Genomic DNA, 17,908 nt, shown 5'->3' with positions numbered 1-17,908 from the left:
CACATCTCCTCAGAAAACATTCAAACAAAAAAGAACACAGCAAAAAGAGGTATTTACAGAGGAAAAAAACCTCAAATTAAAATTCTGTGACTTAGGAAATTATCCTGGCAATATGAAAGTGAAAGAACTTTCTTGAATAAAAAAAATTACAAAAAATATTCTGTGTATCTTTCAACATTTTTTTTTCCCTCTTGGTGGTAGAGCTTGAAGCCACAGCCATACCTGTATCAGGAAAATGTTCAACTACTGGGTACATCCCCAGCCCCAAGAGAAACATTAAGATGTTCCTTTCCACTTATTTATAAAAAGGATATTCTTAGGTTAGGTATGGTGGTCCCCACCTGGAACCCAAGCATTCAGGAGGCAGGAGGATCACCATAAGCTAGAAGACACCTGGTTTACACAGTGATCTTTGTAGTCTGTATATGTGTGTATATTCTACAATTAAATAAGCAAAAATAGATGAGTGGAGAAATGACAGGCTTATGTTTAATAGTTTCATTAGCACAAGTCTAGGCCTCTGGCGCAAGGTCATATACATGGTGGTCAGAAAAGTCTTTCTAATGGGAGAAGGTGCTGTTTAGTGGTAGGGTGCTAGCCCAGGGTTCTGTCTGAAAACAAGAGAGAAGCAAGGAGAATTGAGATGGAGAAGGAGATCAATAATGAGGTCTTCCCTCTAAATGGGGATGTTTTTGTTTTTGATAGTCAGTATTTAATCAATATTTTCCACAAAGCTAAGCATCATCTAAAGAAAATTCCCAAACACCTACTCGGAATTTTCAGAGCAGAAAAACAAAACAAAACACATTTAGACTTGGATTTCAAACTTTGAGAGCTACACACACACACACACACACACACACACACACACACACACACACGGGGGGGGGCAGAGGAAGTGAGGGAGGGAGGAGGACAGGGAGGGAGAAGGACAGGGAGAGGGAGGGAGGGGGAGAGAGAGAAAGAGAGAGAGAGAGAGCGCACACATATAGAAGTATATAGCCAACCAATTACATATCCTAGACTGTTTAAGAATCTAAGATCCAATGGACAGTGGCATTCTGAACTGTTGGAGAGTCTTGTGTTTGCCCACTATTGTCTCTTAATGTAATAAGGATTCAGAGGTCCAGGAGAGACATTTCAACACCCTGAAAGGAGAATTTTCACTTTACTTCCGTGCTCTTAGCAATGAGTTTGCTTCTTCTGTTCCTTCCTCTGTATTGTGAACTCAGAGGAGGTGTACTGGCCAAATAATCCTTACCATAATGCACAGTAACAGCTTAGCAAGCTTTAAAGAGGTATGAATACAACTGTATTAAAAATGTCTACTGTCTTCTCAATTCCAGACTCAGCCTGAAGGACACATGTCTATGAGAACCGATGGTGGAAAATCCATTTTGATTAAAGGAAGGCCTGGATTTTTTTTACCTTGACACTAAAAAGAAAAACAAAAACAAAAACCCAACACAAAAACATAAAATACCTCATCATGACCAACCAGTTAGGTGTACATATTAAGAAGAAATGTGGAGGAGAAGGCACCTTGGTGTGTATGCTCAGCCATAGACCAAAAAGCTAGAAATAAAGACTGAAAGTGGAGGTAGAACACACAGTGAGACACACTGGCTATCCTCCTTTTCTGGGCTTTTAGGGGCTCTGAAATAATGTGTTCATGAAAGGATTAAAGCAGGATAGCTGGCTGCCTGCTGGGAAAATACGAGAGAAAAGCAAAGTCAGAAATCAGTACGACACTACAACCTTGGTTTGTCTAGTTAATGCTTATTTCCTTATTTGGAGACAAAGGCGAAAGACATTCATCCCCCAAACAATAGGAAAACTGAGACTCTGCACAGACAAAAGCAGATCTGTGTAAAATTGCGGAGACTAATACACAATGTTTGCAAATAACTAAAACACAATCAAGAGGGAATAAATGTGTAAATTTTCTCTGTGTGTCCCTGTATCTCTGTGTGGATTTGGAGGCTAAGCGTCATTCCTGAGGTGCCATCTACCTTTTCGGGGGCCCAGAACTTGCCAAACAGTCTCAGCTGGCTGGCTAGTTCCAGGGTGTGTCTGTATCCACCTTTCCAGAATTGGGATTACAAGCATGTGCTACCATGCCCATCTTTTTATGTGGGTTCTGGGGGCTTGAACTGAGGTCTTCATGAACTTTACTGAACAAATCATCTTCCGAGCCTCTACAATATGTCTTAGCTAAACTGCTTGTAGTCTATAGTGGCAGGACAGAAAGAAAGGCCATTAGCATTCACTCCCAGACTCCTCTCACACATATATACCAAGGGAGGGACAGTCAAGTCTGCTCTGAATTAAAGTTATGAATATCACACTTTAAAACCAAGAACAAAGTGTTGGGAGTTTATTCTTGTTTTGTCTCACCGAAACCAAGAAGTTTCAGAAACTAGAATTCTATAGCTCTGAACTAACTTAATGATTTAAGAATCTGGAAACAATGACTTTTGCATATTTTACTACAACTGAAAATAACAGATCACTCTAATCTGAACATGTTTCTGGGGCTGTGTGTTAATTAGGGGCACTGGTTACAGGTAGCATTTTCTTGTTATTGCTTAAAGATCAGCTCCAATGCCCCATCATGCTTGATGAAGGCCTGAGGAAAAGCTCCGGGGGGGGGGGGGTGTGTGTGGTGTGTGTGACCTCACAGAACTGAGGTCTAACGGGGAAACAACAACTTGTGCAGGTTACGTTTTGTCAATGTGACACAAGCTCTGGTCATCTGGGAGAGAGGCATTTCAACTGAGGAAATGCCTTCATCAGATTCGTCTGTAGACATTTTCATTAGTGATGGCTGTGGGAGGACACAGCTGATTGTGGGTGATGCTGCCCCTAGGCTGGTGATTTTCAGTGGTACAAGACGCAAGCCGAGCAAGCCACAGAGAACAAGTCAGTAAGCTCATCTCTAGGGTCTCTGTTTCAGCTCCTGCCTCCATGGTCCTGCCCCAAACTTCCACACTATAACATGAAATAAACTCTCTCCTCCCCAAGATGCTGTTGGTCATGGTGTTTGTCACAGCAATAGAAAGCAAACTAGGACACAGTTTATAATTTTAATCTGTGGCATAATATATCACCTTATGAACCAAAGGAACTGGGCCATGCTTTTACAATGAATATCTACATACTGTATCATGAAAACTAAAAAACACAGAGACTGATATTGGGGTTCAAGCTTCAAGCTGAATATCCGAAAAGCTGATAGCCATATGTTAGTTGTAGCCTTCTTCTTTGTGTATTAGACAAAAAAGGGGATTTGTGGTAAGATATTGTTTATGATTTATTAAAGCCTGCCTGAGGATTCAGAAAGCAAAGTCAGCTACAAGCCATAGTGGCCAGGCACACACCTTTAATCCCAGCAGCCAGAAGCTAGGAAGTGGTTCATTCTAAGTCCAAGGCCACCCAGATCTACACGAGAGTGAATCAGTCTAAAAGAGAATTATAGCTCACTTTTCTTTAATCCCAACATTAGGGGAGTATATAAGACAGAAGCAAGGTCTCAGAGAGGCATTCATTCTCCAGCCACACTGAGGAGAGGTTACAATCTGAGGCTTGGTAAAGAGTTCCTGCATGGATCAGCCTTTTCAGCTTGAGAAAGAGGTAAGATGCTAGTGACCAGCTGCTTTATTCTCTGATCTTCAGCTTGAAACTTGAACCCCAGTATCAGTCTCTGGGTCTTTTATTAATTCATATTACAAATTACTGATAGAAATTTAAAGATGCCTGATAAAAAATGTTACTAGATTGATATAGTTTTACAGCAACCAAACAACCAACAGATCAAACTTTAATTGTAAAATCAGGTGAAATCTGTTCTGACCAGATAAACAAAGAACCTGGCTGTTGCGCTACTTAGCTGACAAAATTATTTAGAAAATCTATTTCCTTGTTATTTTTCTAATTTAAAAGTGCTAAACTGATTGCCATTAAATCACAATGTGTAGTTCTTTGTAGATACAACATTTTTAATGGGCATAACATGTGTCCTTGCTAGTATGCAAACAGAGGAATGAAATTGTAAGTATTTCTTCCACTTTCTGTGTGGTGACATATGTGAAATTTATTTTAGTGGGTAGCAAACTGAATATAAGAAATGAGGATATACACAGCAAAAGTCTTACTGTCTTTGGTTTATGTGCCTTATTCTGATGATTAAAAAAAAAAAGTAGCAGTATTTTTTTTAAACTTCTCTGGGGAAAAGCTATTTTCACCCCCAATTTTGTAACTGATATATTGGTACCCACAACATAGCAGTGAACCTGTAAGCATGTTACAATATGTCTAAAGTAAGCAATCTATTAAAACTATATTCTCCAAGAATTATGGGAAAACAAATGGGCACAGATTAAGAAAGAGAACTGGAGAGATAGAATAGTAAACATTCCAAAGGCAATTGCCCAGCTTGCATTTAGGTAACTGAATATTATGTATTTTACTGTGCTTGTAGACACTCTTCATTTCAGCTCAGGGGCCAGTGGCTGACTGACAGGCCCTGCTTGTTGGCTGATGCAAACCCCTGCATACTAGGTATGAACTGTAATGAGAATATCAAGACTTGTTAAAAAAAAAAAATAAGCTATCTTCAAAAGGTCAAGAAGCCAGAAATTCTTACACACCTAAAAAGGAAGTGTGTGTTGAAAGTAAATTTTGACATACCAGATCTCAGTTTACCCAACTGCTGGGGGTTTTTCTCACTTCCTTCTTTGTTTTCTATCTTTACTTAATGTTGCTGGTCTCTCCACCTGCAAGCTCTGACAGGAGTATTAATGGCATCTCCATTCAGACACACATACTGTGAACTTTAGCTCACAGGCTGTTTCCTACACCCTTAATTATCCTCCACAGTCAACTCTGACTCACCAGACCTCTACTACTCTCAAAATCCACATCTTTACCTGTTGACTTTCCCTGCAGCAGAGAGGAGAGCCCAATACAGAACCAGTTCTCCAGACAGGGTGTGATGAAAAGCTCCTCAACAACTCCCTGCTTAGTAGAGACTACATTACATTAACAGCCCAAATAACACACTAGCAGCAGAGGGACCGTGTTACCAGGACACTACATGGCTTCACAATGAACTGATTTTGAACCCAAGTACAGAGTTATTCACATCTTTTGATTTTGCATACCCACCCAACAAGTCAATGACGTTTTAAACAAAATGAAAGCAAAACAAAACAGGATGACTCACTCAGCACTCTCAATTCCATCCTTTAAGGAAGGTTATGGAATGATCTTTTGATTAGCCTAGGGCTCTCCATGATATTTTCATTTTCAGAATCTCTGCAGTGTTAAAAACATCAACCAGGCACACAGACCTGGCTTGCATTCTGGACAGAAAAGCTTGCCATTCCAAGTGTACTGTAGGTTGGTTTCACAGGGATTTTTATGAGCATTTGAAACACCCATATAGGTAAGATAGCTCAGTGGGTAGAGATGCTTGGAGCCAAGCCTGAGAACCTGAGTTCCATCCCCAGAACCCACCCCCACAGGCTTTCCCCTGATGTCCACATGTGCACTGTTTTATGTATGTATCCACAAAATAAATACACTAATGTAATAAGAACTAAAAATGTAAATTGGAAAAGAAACGTGCTGAAATAGTGGTAATAGTAATGACTTCAATCATTCCATTCCCCTACCCCACTTCTTGCCATTTATTTCTATCAGGTATTAGAATGATAAATCACTATCTGGCCAAAGAGCACTTACCTCATTGTCTGACTCCACAAGAACTTGATCGTATTCACTAAGTGCTACTAGAAACATGATCGAGGTGACGTTTTCAAAGCAGTGTATCCATTTTCTTCTCTCTGACCTTTGGCCCCCTACATCGACCATTCTGCAAAGTTAACAATATTCATATTAATAACAAAGAAAAATTTAAGAGTATCAATATAATACTACTTACAAACTAGGGAAAATTCAAAATTTGAAAGACAATGGCATTCAGGTCAATTAATGCTTATTGACTATTGACTGTCTGTTACCTGACAGAAAAAAGGTACGGTATGTAATAAATTACTGTGGTTTCTAGATATGTATGAAAATTGTAACTATTCGTGCCAAGCAAAATAGTATTTTATTAAATTATGTACTGCAAAAGCAAACACAGGATATTTTTATGTTAAACCCAAATAAACAAATAATAAATTTCACTTTCATTTCCCAGATGTCAGAGTGAAGACTCTCATATGTTACTTGAGGATGCCAGGAATGAGCATGGATACATTTAAAGGATACAAGATGCCATACATTTCCATACAAGGAGGGTACTAAATGTAAACATGATCCTGCCTATACTTCCTTTTGTAGGATAAGAATTTGGGACTTTTTTTTTTCTTTCAATATTGGCAATAATTTAGGACAGGTCCATCCATATCAGGCAGGATGGAACCTCACAGGGCATCATTTAAACCATTTCCTGGGTCTGCTTTTAATGCATTCACTCTGCACTTAGTTACTCTCAGACACCAGCATGGGCACCAAAAATGGAGTGGAAGTATGGAAGTGTGTGTGTGTGTGCATGTCTAGCAGTGGCCAACACCAAATCAGCAGGAGTTGTGTCTTGATTGATGCACACAACATGCAGAGAAAAGCTCTCAGAAAATGAGAAAATTTGGAATGAAAAGAACAGTGCTCTGTAATAATCTACAGAACACAGTGTCTGCTCTTGGTGCTGTCCTGATTCTCACAATAAATCCAAAGGAAGAATTCAAAGAACTTCTGTTTCTTTGAGTGTGCATATAGGGTGTGTGTGTGTGTGTGCTCATGTCTGCATGTCTGTGTGGAAGACAGAGGATGTCGATCAGGAGGCTTCGTCTGCTCCTCTCCACCTTGTTTTTTGAGATAGGTCTCTCACTGAACCTGAAGCTCATCAACTGGCTACACTAGATGGCCAAAATGCCCCAGGGACCTTTCTGTCTTTGCACCTTCTACTCTCTGGACCGTGGGTCACAGGAATACGTCACCATACTCAGATTTTTATGTGGATTGTAGAGACCCACAAGCAATGTAACTTATCAAATGAGCCAGCCCAGAAATTCACACTACCATTTCTCAAAGACTGCAAAGGCACAGGGGTGAGGTAAGAGGCAAAAATCATGGGCCCATGAGACATGTGGGTTTTGGACATAAAAAGTGAAACTTTTAGGTGTTAAAGATATTAAAGTGCTGGCTCTGCCCCAGTGCCACTGTGTGAAAATATGCAACTCATCTACACGTTTCTCCTATTCAAGGAAGTCCTACTGCAGAGAACTAATGCTATGCATCTGAAGATGGCAGGAAATCAGACCCTGAAGTCATTCATTACTTTCATCATTGTAGTGAGACGTATACTTCAACACTAGGGAACAAAATGTGTCAAGGATGAGATGGAATCCTAATCAGGGTTTGATGTGAAAATCCCAAGAAGTACTGCATGCTTTTTGAAAATTTTCTGTAATATGGCTATAAAAGTAATAAATTTTGGTATCCAGATGTTATAAACTCAAAATATGTAATGCAGAATGATGGTGTCAGGAACCTTGGTGGTCATCTTAATGTACCAATTACAGATTTAAAAAAAGAGGTTCACATGTATTTTCAAGGTGCTACCTATTTCATAGTCATGCACTTTTGAGCAGTATATTGTGGCAAGATTACACCACAGGTGTAAAGAATGAATACAGTAAAATAATAATCATCATCATAATCATAATAATAAGTAAAACAAAAACAAAAAAAAAATTGGTGCTTTGGCAAAAACAGCCTAGCACATGTCAAGCCGAGTCCCACAGCAGAGACATGCTGCAGGGGGAGCTACATGGCAGCCTGAAGCACAGGCCCATTCTAAGAGAGTAGGCTCTCTTGAGAGCCAGCTCAATACATACATGGCTCTTTTTCTCAAAGCTCTAAGTGGTTTGAACTCCAACTAAAAGTACAGCCAAGCAAACATGAAACAGTAAAGTGAAAAGAAACTAGTATTGTTTTTCTTGTCATAAAAAAAGTTCCGGCTGAAGCATTAAGACAAACAGCAGCAGTGAACAGGGAAATAATAAACTCCCATTCTTTGTCATATCCATTTATATTAAGTCAATTACCCTACTTTTAAATTTTGAAACGCTCAAGCATTTTATTGTATAAAATAAAACAGCATAACTTTTTAATGCTACAGAGAAATTCTGTTTTGGTACCAATCAACATGGAGAAAATATCAATGTGATCAATATGGAAGTTTACAATGGCAGGTACAACTGGGAGGCTGAGACAGGGGGATTGTTGTGACTTCAAGGCTAGTCCTGGCTATCCTCAAAAAAACAAAAGTTTCTGAAAAAAAAAATACAGTTGCTATTACTGATGGAATTATATGACCATTTATATCTTACAAAATTCTAAAAATATATTCGGTGTCTGCAGATAAAATATTATGTATGTGTCTCTCTCTCCCTCCCTCCCCCTCTCTCTCTCTCTGTGTGTATATATGTATATATATATACATATATACACACACACATATGGACATATAGTGAAGACCAATGTTTGAGTAACTGCCTTGAGCAACTAAGGTTTCATTAACTGCCTGGTTATTCAGCCTGAAATGAGTGTCTTTCTTTTGCTTCCTCTTTCATCAATACATTATTTCAGTTGTGTATCCCAGTGATGCTAATCCACACAAAGCTGCAGGTTTTAAACTCTGAATGTAGGTGTTAATGAACTCAGTTACTACCTGAAAATGACACTTTGTAAGTCAAAGGGGTATTCGATGATCCCTGTTGTGGGGACTCGAACTCTAAGCACATCTTGTTGTGTAGGCAGATAAGAAGGGTCGGCTACACGATCCAAGTCATTCAGATAGCTAGAAGAAGGAAGAGATGAGAATGTAAGTCACCATCACTCCAAACCCATGGAAGGGAAAGGGCAAAACAAGTCACAGAGGAAAAAAAAATATCAGAAAGCAATAGTCTAGGAAACAGACACGGTCAACCTTCCATTGCTCAGAGGAAGGCTCTCTACCCACTGTAACCTACTTACCATAACCCCATTTCCTTATCAGCGGGAACACACACAAAAGGAAGGGGGAGCTGATAAGAAATTCAAGTTAGTCTTCTACCCTCTATTTGTCTAGCAGGCTTGGCTGGTAAATCAAGAGTTACATTAAGTTTTTAATTATTTATACATAGTGAATTTGCATAAACAACCATCTAATAAAGCTGAGTGTACAGACAGGATTTATCTTCTCCTTTGATTGCAGAACATCATCTTTTTTCCCTTGGAAGAAGTTTTTTCATTCCCCCAAGAGAAGACAGACACTGGCACACCATGTCTATGTCCAAAGACCAAGTCATTTGTTATTTATGCAAAGTCATGAGATTTTAAGATAATGATGATGTCTGAGGTCAGGTCTTCTTTTGAGCAACCTATACCCACTTTAAACATATCTGGCCGTTATACCTATACATTTCCCGGAGAGGGGGGAAATCAAACATTAAAAAAATAATTTTGAATTCAAAAGAAATTTATCAAATTATCACAGAAAATATCTTTAATTGGTTCTTCCTTAATGACAACACCTTATTTATCTGATGCTACCAAAAATTAAAAAACTCATGGCATTATTTATAAAACTACAGGCCTTAGTTATGGATATTTGCACATATCCATGCATATGAGTTTGTGTGTCTGCCACATATAGATATCTGTGTAAATCACTACCACAATCAGGGTGCACAACTTTCCACTTGGCATAAAGAAATTAACTGATGTACTATCATTGCCGATCCTAACCCCCTGGCAAGTACATATTCACCATCAGCATGGTTCTGCCATTTCCAAAACCTATTCCATTCACTTTCCACTCTCTTGAAGCGTAGGACTTAAGTTGTAATGTCACAAATGACATAATTTGACAAAACTGATGACAGCCAGGTGGAAATGACTGTTCGGAGAAGCATCTTTATGTTTTCAAAGAGGAACTACACATACTCTCCTCTGCCCTGGAAATGATAAAGCACAAAAATGGTTTTAGATGCACGGCTACGAAGTGTCTACACAAAAGGGCTAACTTGTGGGTAAGAGGTACAATAATGGTGGCACAGTTAACAGAACTGGAAGACATCAGCTCCACAATGTGCACAGATAGGACACGGTGAGTTTAAATATTTGGTATTCATGGGGTTACAACTCAGTCATCACAACACACACTTGGCGGACAGAATCTACCTGAGAGAAGGCTGCTCTATCTCCACACATCTTTATTTCTACTTCAGTACCAAGAAAATACTATTTAGTCACTCTTTGTGCCTTTATTGGATGGATGGGTTTCTGATACAGAGATTTCGTTTGCACCTTAAAGCTTTTAGCATTTAATCCTTACTACTGGAGTCTTTTTATGAGTGGCACTGAATGTCAGAAGGAAATGGTGTTCTCAGCCTATAAGATCTATAGACTCATAACAGAAGAGTCTGACTTTAAAATACAAAACTACTGCCTTGTTGGAAGTGAACCAGTCCTCTAAGGTAACAGCAGGCTAGAATTCCTACAGCAAAGCAGCTATTCATACTCAGGCCTTATTCCAGACACATCAACACATTTGTAGCCAGCAATGAGCTCTCTGCTGACTAGCGAGAACTCCTTCATACCTTCAATTACTATAAACCTGGCTAGAGGACAAAAGGGGACTGCTGGGAGAATATGAGTGTAAAGCTGTATTTTAGTGAATCTTGGCATAGCCCTGGTCATAAGATGGGTTGACAAAGACCATCTCCTGTGGATTGACTGTATCTCCTCTACAGAGAAAGTGACTCACACTAGACACAAAACAGGCTACTCTGTACAAATGCAACTTTGTAACTTACCAGAGCCTTGATATAAAAATTAAGCATGTATTCTGAAATCTATGTGATCATTATTTATATACAAGAACTCAGAAATTTTACAGAAATAAAAGAACTCTGCATTTACAGTGGCAAGATAAAAATGAAACTAAGAAATACGCTGCCACTACAGTTATATCACTCACAAGTCAGGACAGAGGGCTGTTAATTTCCATGTTCACAGTGCTGAGGTAGTCTAGAAGTAAAGGGAAATTGTGATTTTGCTTCCTAAAGACGAACTTTGTAAGAGTACCCAATGTTGCTCGCACTGTTTCCAAGCACAAGGCTATGCTTGCCAGGGATAACTTCAGGAATCAGTGCATGAAGTAGAGATTTTTCTGTCAGACCCCAACATAGGAACACTGACAGCATCTTTCCAATCATGAGGGGGGCACTGAGCTCCTTACAACTGTGTATGACATGGATCCAGGGTACATCCTGCAACTGGAAAGCCACTTGTATAGGCTCAGCAGCCACCCTACAGATCTATCAGTGGCACTTTTTTTTTTTTTTTTTTTTGTGATATAGGGTACTACTGAGCTGTCCCCAGACATTCACACTGTGAAGATTCTCTTCCCTCTATCCTTCTTATAGCTCTTGTAGAGTAACTACTACTTATACTGAGTATTTGCTGCTTGCCAGTTTCTGTTCTGTCTTAGTACTGTCAACACCATGTCAAGTCTTTTAAAACGTTCCATTCAAAGCTGGGCATGGTGCATACCTTTGATCCCAGCACTCAGGAGGCAGAGGCAGGCGGATCTCTGTGAGTTCATCAAGGCCAGCCTTGGCTACAGAGTGAGTTCCAGGACAAGCTCCAAAGCTAGAGAGAAACCCTATCTTGAAAAATCAAAACAACAACAACAACAAAAACCATTCCATTCAGACTCGAGACATGACTCAGTGGTTAAGAGAACTGGTTGTTCTTCCAGAGGACTGGGTTCAATTATCAGCACCCATATAGTAGCTCACAATCAATTCTATTTCAGTCCTAGGGAACCAATTTCCTCTTCTGATCTCTGTCAGCACTAGGTGGGCATGCATGTGGTGCACAGACGTACAGACAAAATACTCATATACACAAAATAAGTAGATTAAAAAAAATCTCATATATTTCTGATTAAGTTAAAAGTGATAGTTTTGCCTCAGATGAACAGTGCAGGGAAGGGCACACCTTACTTGGGGCAGAAAGCTAATGTAGGTTAGCAAAAGGAAAAGGCTCCAACAGTATCCATCTCTGCTAGTTGCAGTATATACCACCTACACCCAAAGGAAACCATACTAGACACATCCCCAAGCAAAAGCAATGAAAAACAAAACAAAGTAACCAAATCAAAGATGCACAATCTGTCTATATAATTAATTTTATACTAAGTGGCTCAGAAGGTACAATACTGAAGATATGATTTGTGAAGCAGAAAACAACAGAGTGAAAACTACAACTCTCAATGCCCAGAAGGGGCCAATAGGAACAGCTTGTGCCTGCAGAGCCAACTCATCTGCCCACTATGGCTTGACAAGCAGGACTCAGAGAAAGAACTCACCCACTTTTTACACTTCATATTGACTTCATATTACTTTGTACCCCTAAAAATGGTACTCTAGTGTAGTATGTCCTCTTCATTTACGCCTGTCACATTTGGAGAGGATGTAATAAAGTAATCTCTAATTTCTATATTTTCCATTGAAACACTTCATATTCTCAGCAAAAACTAATGGAAAATAGGGGTGGGTGGGTTCATGTTGTTTTATTCTACTCACTTAACCTTTAAAAAGAAACATCAGGGCCTGAACAAATTTATATTGCAGAGTAAATTCGGAGAGTTAATTATAGCTATAATTTGTTTTGTAAGACTGATTCTGAGTAGCTGCTGAGGTCATTATAGAAGTGTTGCTATAGTGATGGCACAGGTACATTGCCAAGGCAATGTAAGTATAAAAGGTAGAAGCTCCTTCCTGATATGAGGCACAGGAAGAAGTCATGGTATAATGGAACTTAATTATCTAGGAGATAAGCCACTTCTAAGAATGTTTAAGAAAAAGCAAGTTTGACATTTAAGTGCTCCTTACTCCCATCCTTTATAGGCTTTCAATATCTTTCTACTACAATGAGACATTAGAGAATCTGATACCATACATTGAAAATATTTAGTCTCCTTTCACATACTTTCAAATTCAGTGGTCAGGGTCCATAATTATGTTTGTCTGTGGCTGTATTACCAACATTTGGCTGAGAGCCTGGACCACACAAAACAGATGTTCAGTGTGCCACCCAAATTAAAACTATTTTATCGGAGATGCTGTAGTGGCTAGGCAAGTTACACTCCTGAGGAACAAGCACAGGAGCCAGGGGGTGGTTAGCTACCCATCTTTATGTAATTATATTTCTGGGATATAGCTGGCCTGCATTATGTAAAAACTAAATTCTGAATTAAAATGCCTCTGACAAATTTAAATACAACAGAGGAAGGAAAGGCACCACTGGTTTAACTTCATTTAGGAGACAAGCTTCCTGCTCTTAAGTCCTGGCCACAGAATGACATAATTGGCATGAGCACACTCGTCAGCGTGCAGCTTCTGGGCTTTGGAATTCTATCTAATCCAGTGGGAATTGACAAGGTTGAATCTATCAACAGACATTTCTGATATAAGCTCTTTAATGGAACAAAATTATGTTGGTTTTCAGTAAAAAGTGAGGCAACAAAGAAAGAGACAAGTTTAGTAAACCCACAGTTCCTTTACCACAGCAAAACACAAAGTCACCTGGAGTGTGGCATCACACTGGACTTGTAGCATTATGGTAGAAGCTAAGGATATGAAGATGCTTGGATAAGATTCATGGGCTATGCAAGGAGTTTGCCAATACCTGGGAAGAACCCCAGGATTTACCTGGATTCAGTCATCATCTGGGAATATAGCACAAGATTTCAAGTGATAATCCACAAACACCTTCCTGTTGTACGTTTTGAGTACATGAAAGAATGAAGGCAATAACACCCATGAGTTTGGTTGGTGACTACTGTATTCTTTTCATAATTAACTACAGGATCATTCCCAGCTACAAAATAAAAATGACGTTCAGAAAAAAAGGAGATATATCATTGTTTTGAATTATTAAAAGTAAAGAGCCAAGCTGAAACTTCACTGAAATAATATGACAAAATCAAATTAAATTTTATTTTTTTAAAATTGAGATATGATTCTAACTGATCACTAATATTGTCAATAACAGATTTGAGATACAGATCTTTTCAAAATTAGAGAATTTCATTTCTGTGACCAGAAGGGTAACTTCAAACAAGAAATACTCCAAGAGCTTCCCACCTTTAAATGAAAGCAACTAAGAATAAGATTTGGCAATTATGAATAAAATATCAGGATAGTTGATATTAATTTCTAAAATAAAAGTTAGGATTCATATAAATTCTAGCAATTATAACATAAAGAAAAAATGGCCTGTGGGTGGTAAACATGAAAAGATGTTTCTGGTGTGTGGTGCAAATCCAGCTAAACACAAGATAAAATAGCTTCTCAGGGCATTAACAGCATGCTCTTGGGTACATGTTTAGAACTGGGGGATTTTTAACTCCTATTAAATGTCTTCATGGCAGGGCAGCTATGTAACAGATTTGCAGTTCAAGATATATATGAAGTTGGAACTGTGGCACAGAAAAATGATTCTGGGTACGTTTCATATTTTTAATTATTAAAAAGAAGGTTACAAAAACTAGGTCGCCTTCATTAAAAAAATTAACAAGACCTCATTGTGAGAGGATCAGTGTCTTGGGAGTCAAAAGCTAGATCATGCCAAGAGATCCTACCTGACACTGTCAAAGCAGCAAAGGCAAGGAAAAACCATAGCTCTTGGCAGAATTGTATGAACACAAAATTCTAGAAGGAAATATTTTAAAACAAAAACCAAGCAACCAACCAAAAAAACCAACAACAAAAACCCTACCAAAACTCTGCTAGAGTGACCTTTACAAAATGAATCAGTGATGGTCCTGTAAAACTACTACACTGAGGCAAGCAAGGTTCAGAGAGAGGTTTGGGGGACAAGCCTCTCCCTCTTCTGGTCTGAGTTGTCCAGGAATCTGGCTCAGCTTGTTAGCTGCATGGGATTATTCATTACACAAGTGTGTCCATCTCAGAAGAGCACTGGGCAGAAGAAAAATTAACATTCCTCATGATTAGTGTTCAGTGACGGGTAGCATTCATTACAGGTAGTTTTGTTCACGAAGTTGTTTGTTTTTCATAGGAAATCTCAAAAAAAAAAAAAAAAAAAAAAAAAACCAAAGACTCGGAATGGTGGCTTCAGGGTTGTGACCTAGGTTCTTGAGAGCTTATCAAGAGAGAGTAATCTCTGCAATAAAGAGAAACGGAAGGGATAAGGCGTTCTTTCTCTGACCAAAGAACTAAGAAAATTCACAAAGTAATTCACATAGGAAAGAGATTTGGCATCTTAATTTTATAATCAGTTGGCTGTTCAAAATGGTTATCAAAAGAGACTCCCAACGAACAGTCAACAGACCAAGCAACTCTGTGTATGCCAGGCAGACTCCAGTATCACTGCCAAGGCTAGGCCACCAGCAACAGATTCACAGCTACATTGCACAAACAAACAGATCAAGCTTGTAATTAGACATAAACACAAGCAGGTGCAATACTGCATGTGAATGCCTATGGCCCTCACTACTCAGGAGGCTGAGCAGGGTGGTTTGTGCCAGGGAACTGGAGGCACCTGTGCAACACAAAGAGACTATTAAATATGAAACAAAAATCTAAAGAAATAGGGATAGAGAAAGGCAAAAAAAGAGGCCCTTCTCAACTTGCCTATTGGGGGTTTTCTAATTTATTTTCTTATAAGTCAGCTTTCAAAAGTGTCGATTAATTCTGACACAATTCTGAACAATCAAGAAATATCAGAAGGCTGTTTCTAAGTCTGTCTTGCTGTGCAAAGACAGTGCTTAATTCAGCTAACATATACCTGGTTAACAAGAATCTATTATGCTAAACTCTAAGACACTATGTGTTTGATAGAAGGAGGCTGGCACAAGGAAATGGTATGAAAATACGTTAAAATATATTTCTTTCCCTTAGGGATGTCAGACTATCTCGGAAGGAAAGATAGTACAGATGAATCAATTAAGAAACAATTAAGTACCAAATTGTAAGCTGCTAACTAAGAACGCAATAAGGAAGGATAGATGATTATGAACTTCAGTCACTAGAGAATAATATGCATGGAAAAAAAAAGGTGGAGGATGCTGTAGGCAGAAAAAAGACGAAAAAGAGGGAAAGAAACAGAAACAGCACAGAATTTCCCCACTTTCAACTAGTATCTTTAATGAAAGTGCACAGTAAACTAGACTAACTCCAATAGTGAGAGTGAACCAAAAGACAGAAGAGCTAAGTCCCCTCTGAAGGAGGCAGTACTCTAGGAATGGACACAGTTGTGTTATAAATAACCACTGACAATGTGGACATATGAACCCATGAGAAATTTCACTGATCATAGTTATCTGTAAACAGAAGCAAGTTTCCTAAGGCCATATTATTTTAACTTAGGAGTTTGTCCTATAGCACCAAATGCTGACATTCCAATACTATGATCATGTCTGGAGATTGATGGGTCATACTAATTTATCTTAATATACCATATGATAATATTCAACCTATTATTCATTTTATGTATAGAACTGCTTTACCTGTACATACACATGAGTACCATATATCTATAGAAGCCAGAAGAGGGTAATGGGTCCCCGGGAACTGGAGTTACATACAGTTGTGAGTCACTGTATGGGCAACTGAACCTGGGTTCTCTGAAGAGAGCTGTTAGGCACTGACCAAGTTCACCAGCCTTTCAACTTAATGTTTTAAATGGAAAGGATACAGTGATGACGACTAAGAGTGTCAGGGTCAGCTAGTCAGGTCCAAAGGCTGCCTGACAGGCAGGGAGCCAAATAGGAAGGAGGCTCAAAGACTCAGAGGGTCCCTTAAAGACAGCAGGGCTCCTGACTCATAGCTGTCACAAGTCAGGGGCATGCTTTATCTGATCCCTTACCAAACCCCATCTTTTCTACTGAATATTAACCCAATTTCAGTCTTTTAAGCCACCTTCAGTCAAGCACCAGACAAAAAAGATCGTGCAGAAAACAGTTCTCCTTCTCAGAGGCCAAAGAAACTACTGAACATTTCCGGCCATTTACACCATCTTTAGTACTAGATGCTCTGTGTGGCTGATACAGGCACTGTGAGGGGTGGGGGCGGGGTGTTCTCTCCTCATCAGGCCCCAGGGTGCCATGCAATGTTTCTGGATGAAACTGGAGAACAAAAGCCATTATTTTCCCCAACTCTCTAGAATTTATTTTGGAGTTAATTCAGAACACCAGCCTTCAGCAGTTTTCCATCCAAATGGTAGAAGCATGGTGCTAGCTGTCTATCAACATTCATTGTTCGAAAGGAGGAATTTGAAACTATGTATGGATGTATGAACATTTCAGGCTCTATGATCCATATGGTCACTGAATGATCTGACCCTGACACTGGGTGCCAAAGAAGCTACAGACATTCATACATGAATATGTACAGCTGAGCTCCAATCAAACATCATGAAAACAAAATGTAGGCTGAATTTTCCTGCAATCTGCTCATCTCCATTGTACAGTGACAACACTCAGATTTTAGGTAAGAACACCATCTTTTTGAGTAAAGTCTGTGGAGGAGACAGCGAGGAGATCTAACTATTACATCTAAAGTAAGCAGGTAGCTAGTCTGCATAGTTCAACCTATCTCCTCACCTACTGTCCTTCAGGAGAGCAATTTACCACAAGGAGGAACCAAGTCTAGTTCCCCCCCCCCTCCATTTCTCTCCCAAAGGCCAGAGACTGGTTAAGTATATCTGAGTTTTATTTCACCCCTATGAACTTCATGTGTTCTGAAAATGAAAAGACTCTGAAAATCATCAGAGAACAGAGGTCTTATTTGTTGTCTTATTTATTTCACTCCTGGAAAAGGTAAAT

At 39.1% G+C, this 17,908-nt stretch overlaps 1 protein-coding gene across 1 annotated transcript in view; it reads right to left on the bottom strand.

Annotated features, from left to right (window-relative positions):
* Positions 1 to 17,908, bottom strand: part of LOC127229038 (guanine nucleotide-binding protein G(q) subunit alpha) — a 137,779-nt gene that overhangs the window by 33,591 nt on the left and 86,280 nt on the right. Inside the window, exons 3-4 of the mRNA XM_051194056.1 lie at positions 8,741 to 8,869; positions 5,746 to 5,875 (exon numbers count right to left, since the gene is read on the bottom strand). Of these exons, the coding sequence (XP_051050013.1) occupies positions 5,746 to 5,875; positions 8,741 to 8,869 (259 nt within the window). The remainder of the gene's footprint in view (positions 1 to 5,745; positions 5,876 to 8,740; positions 8,870 to 17,908) is intronic.

Source organism: Phodopus roborovskii, unplaced genomic scaffold (genome assembly GCF_943737965.1).
Source record: "Phodopus roborovskii unplaced genomic scaffold, PHOROB, whole genome shotgun sequence".
Lineage (NCBI taxonomy): Eukaryota > Metazoa > Chordata > Mammalia > Rodentia > Cricetidae > Phodopus > Phodopus roborovskii.
This window is presented reverse-complemented; position numbering and strand designations above follow the sequence as displayed.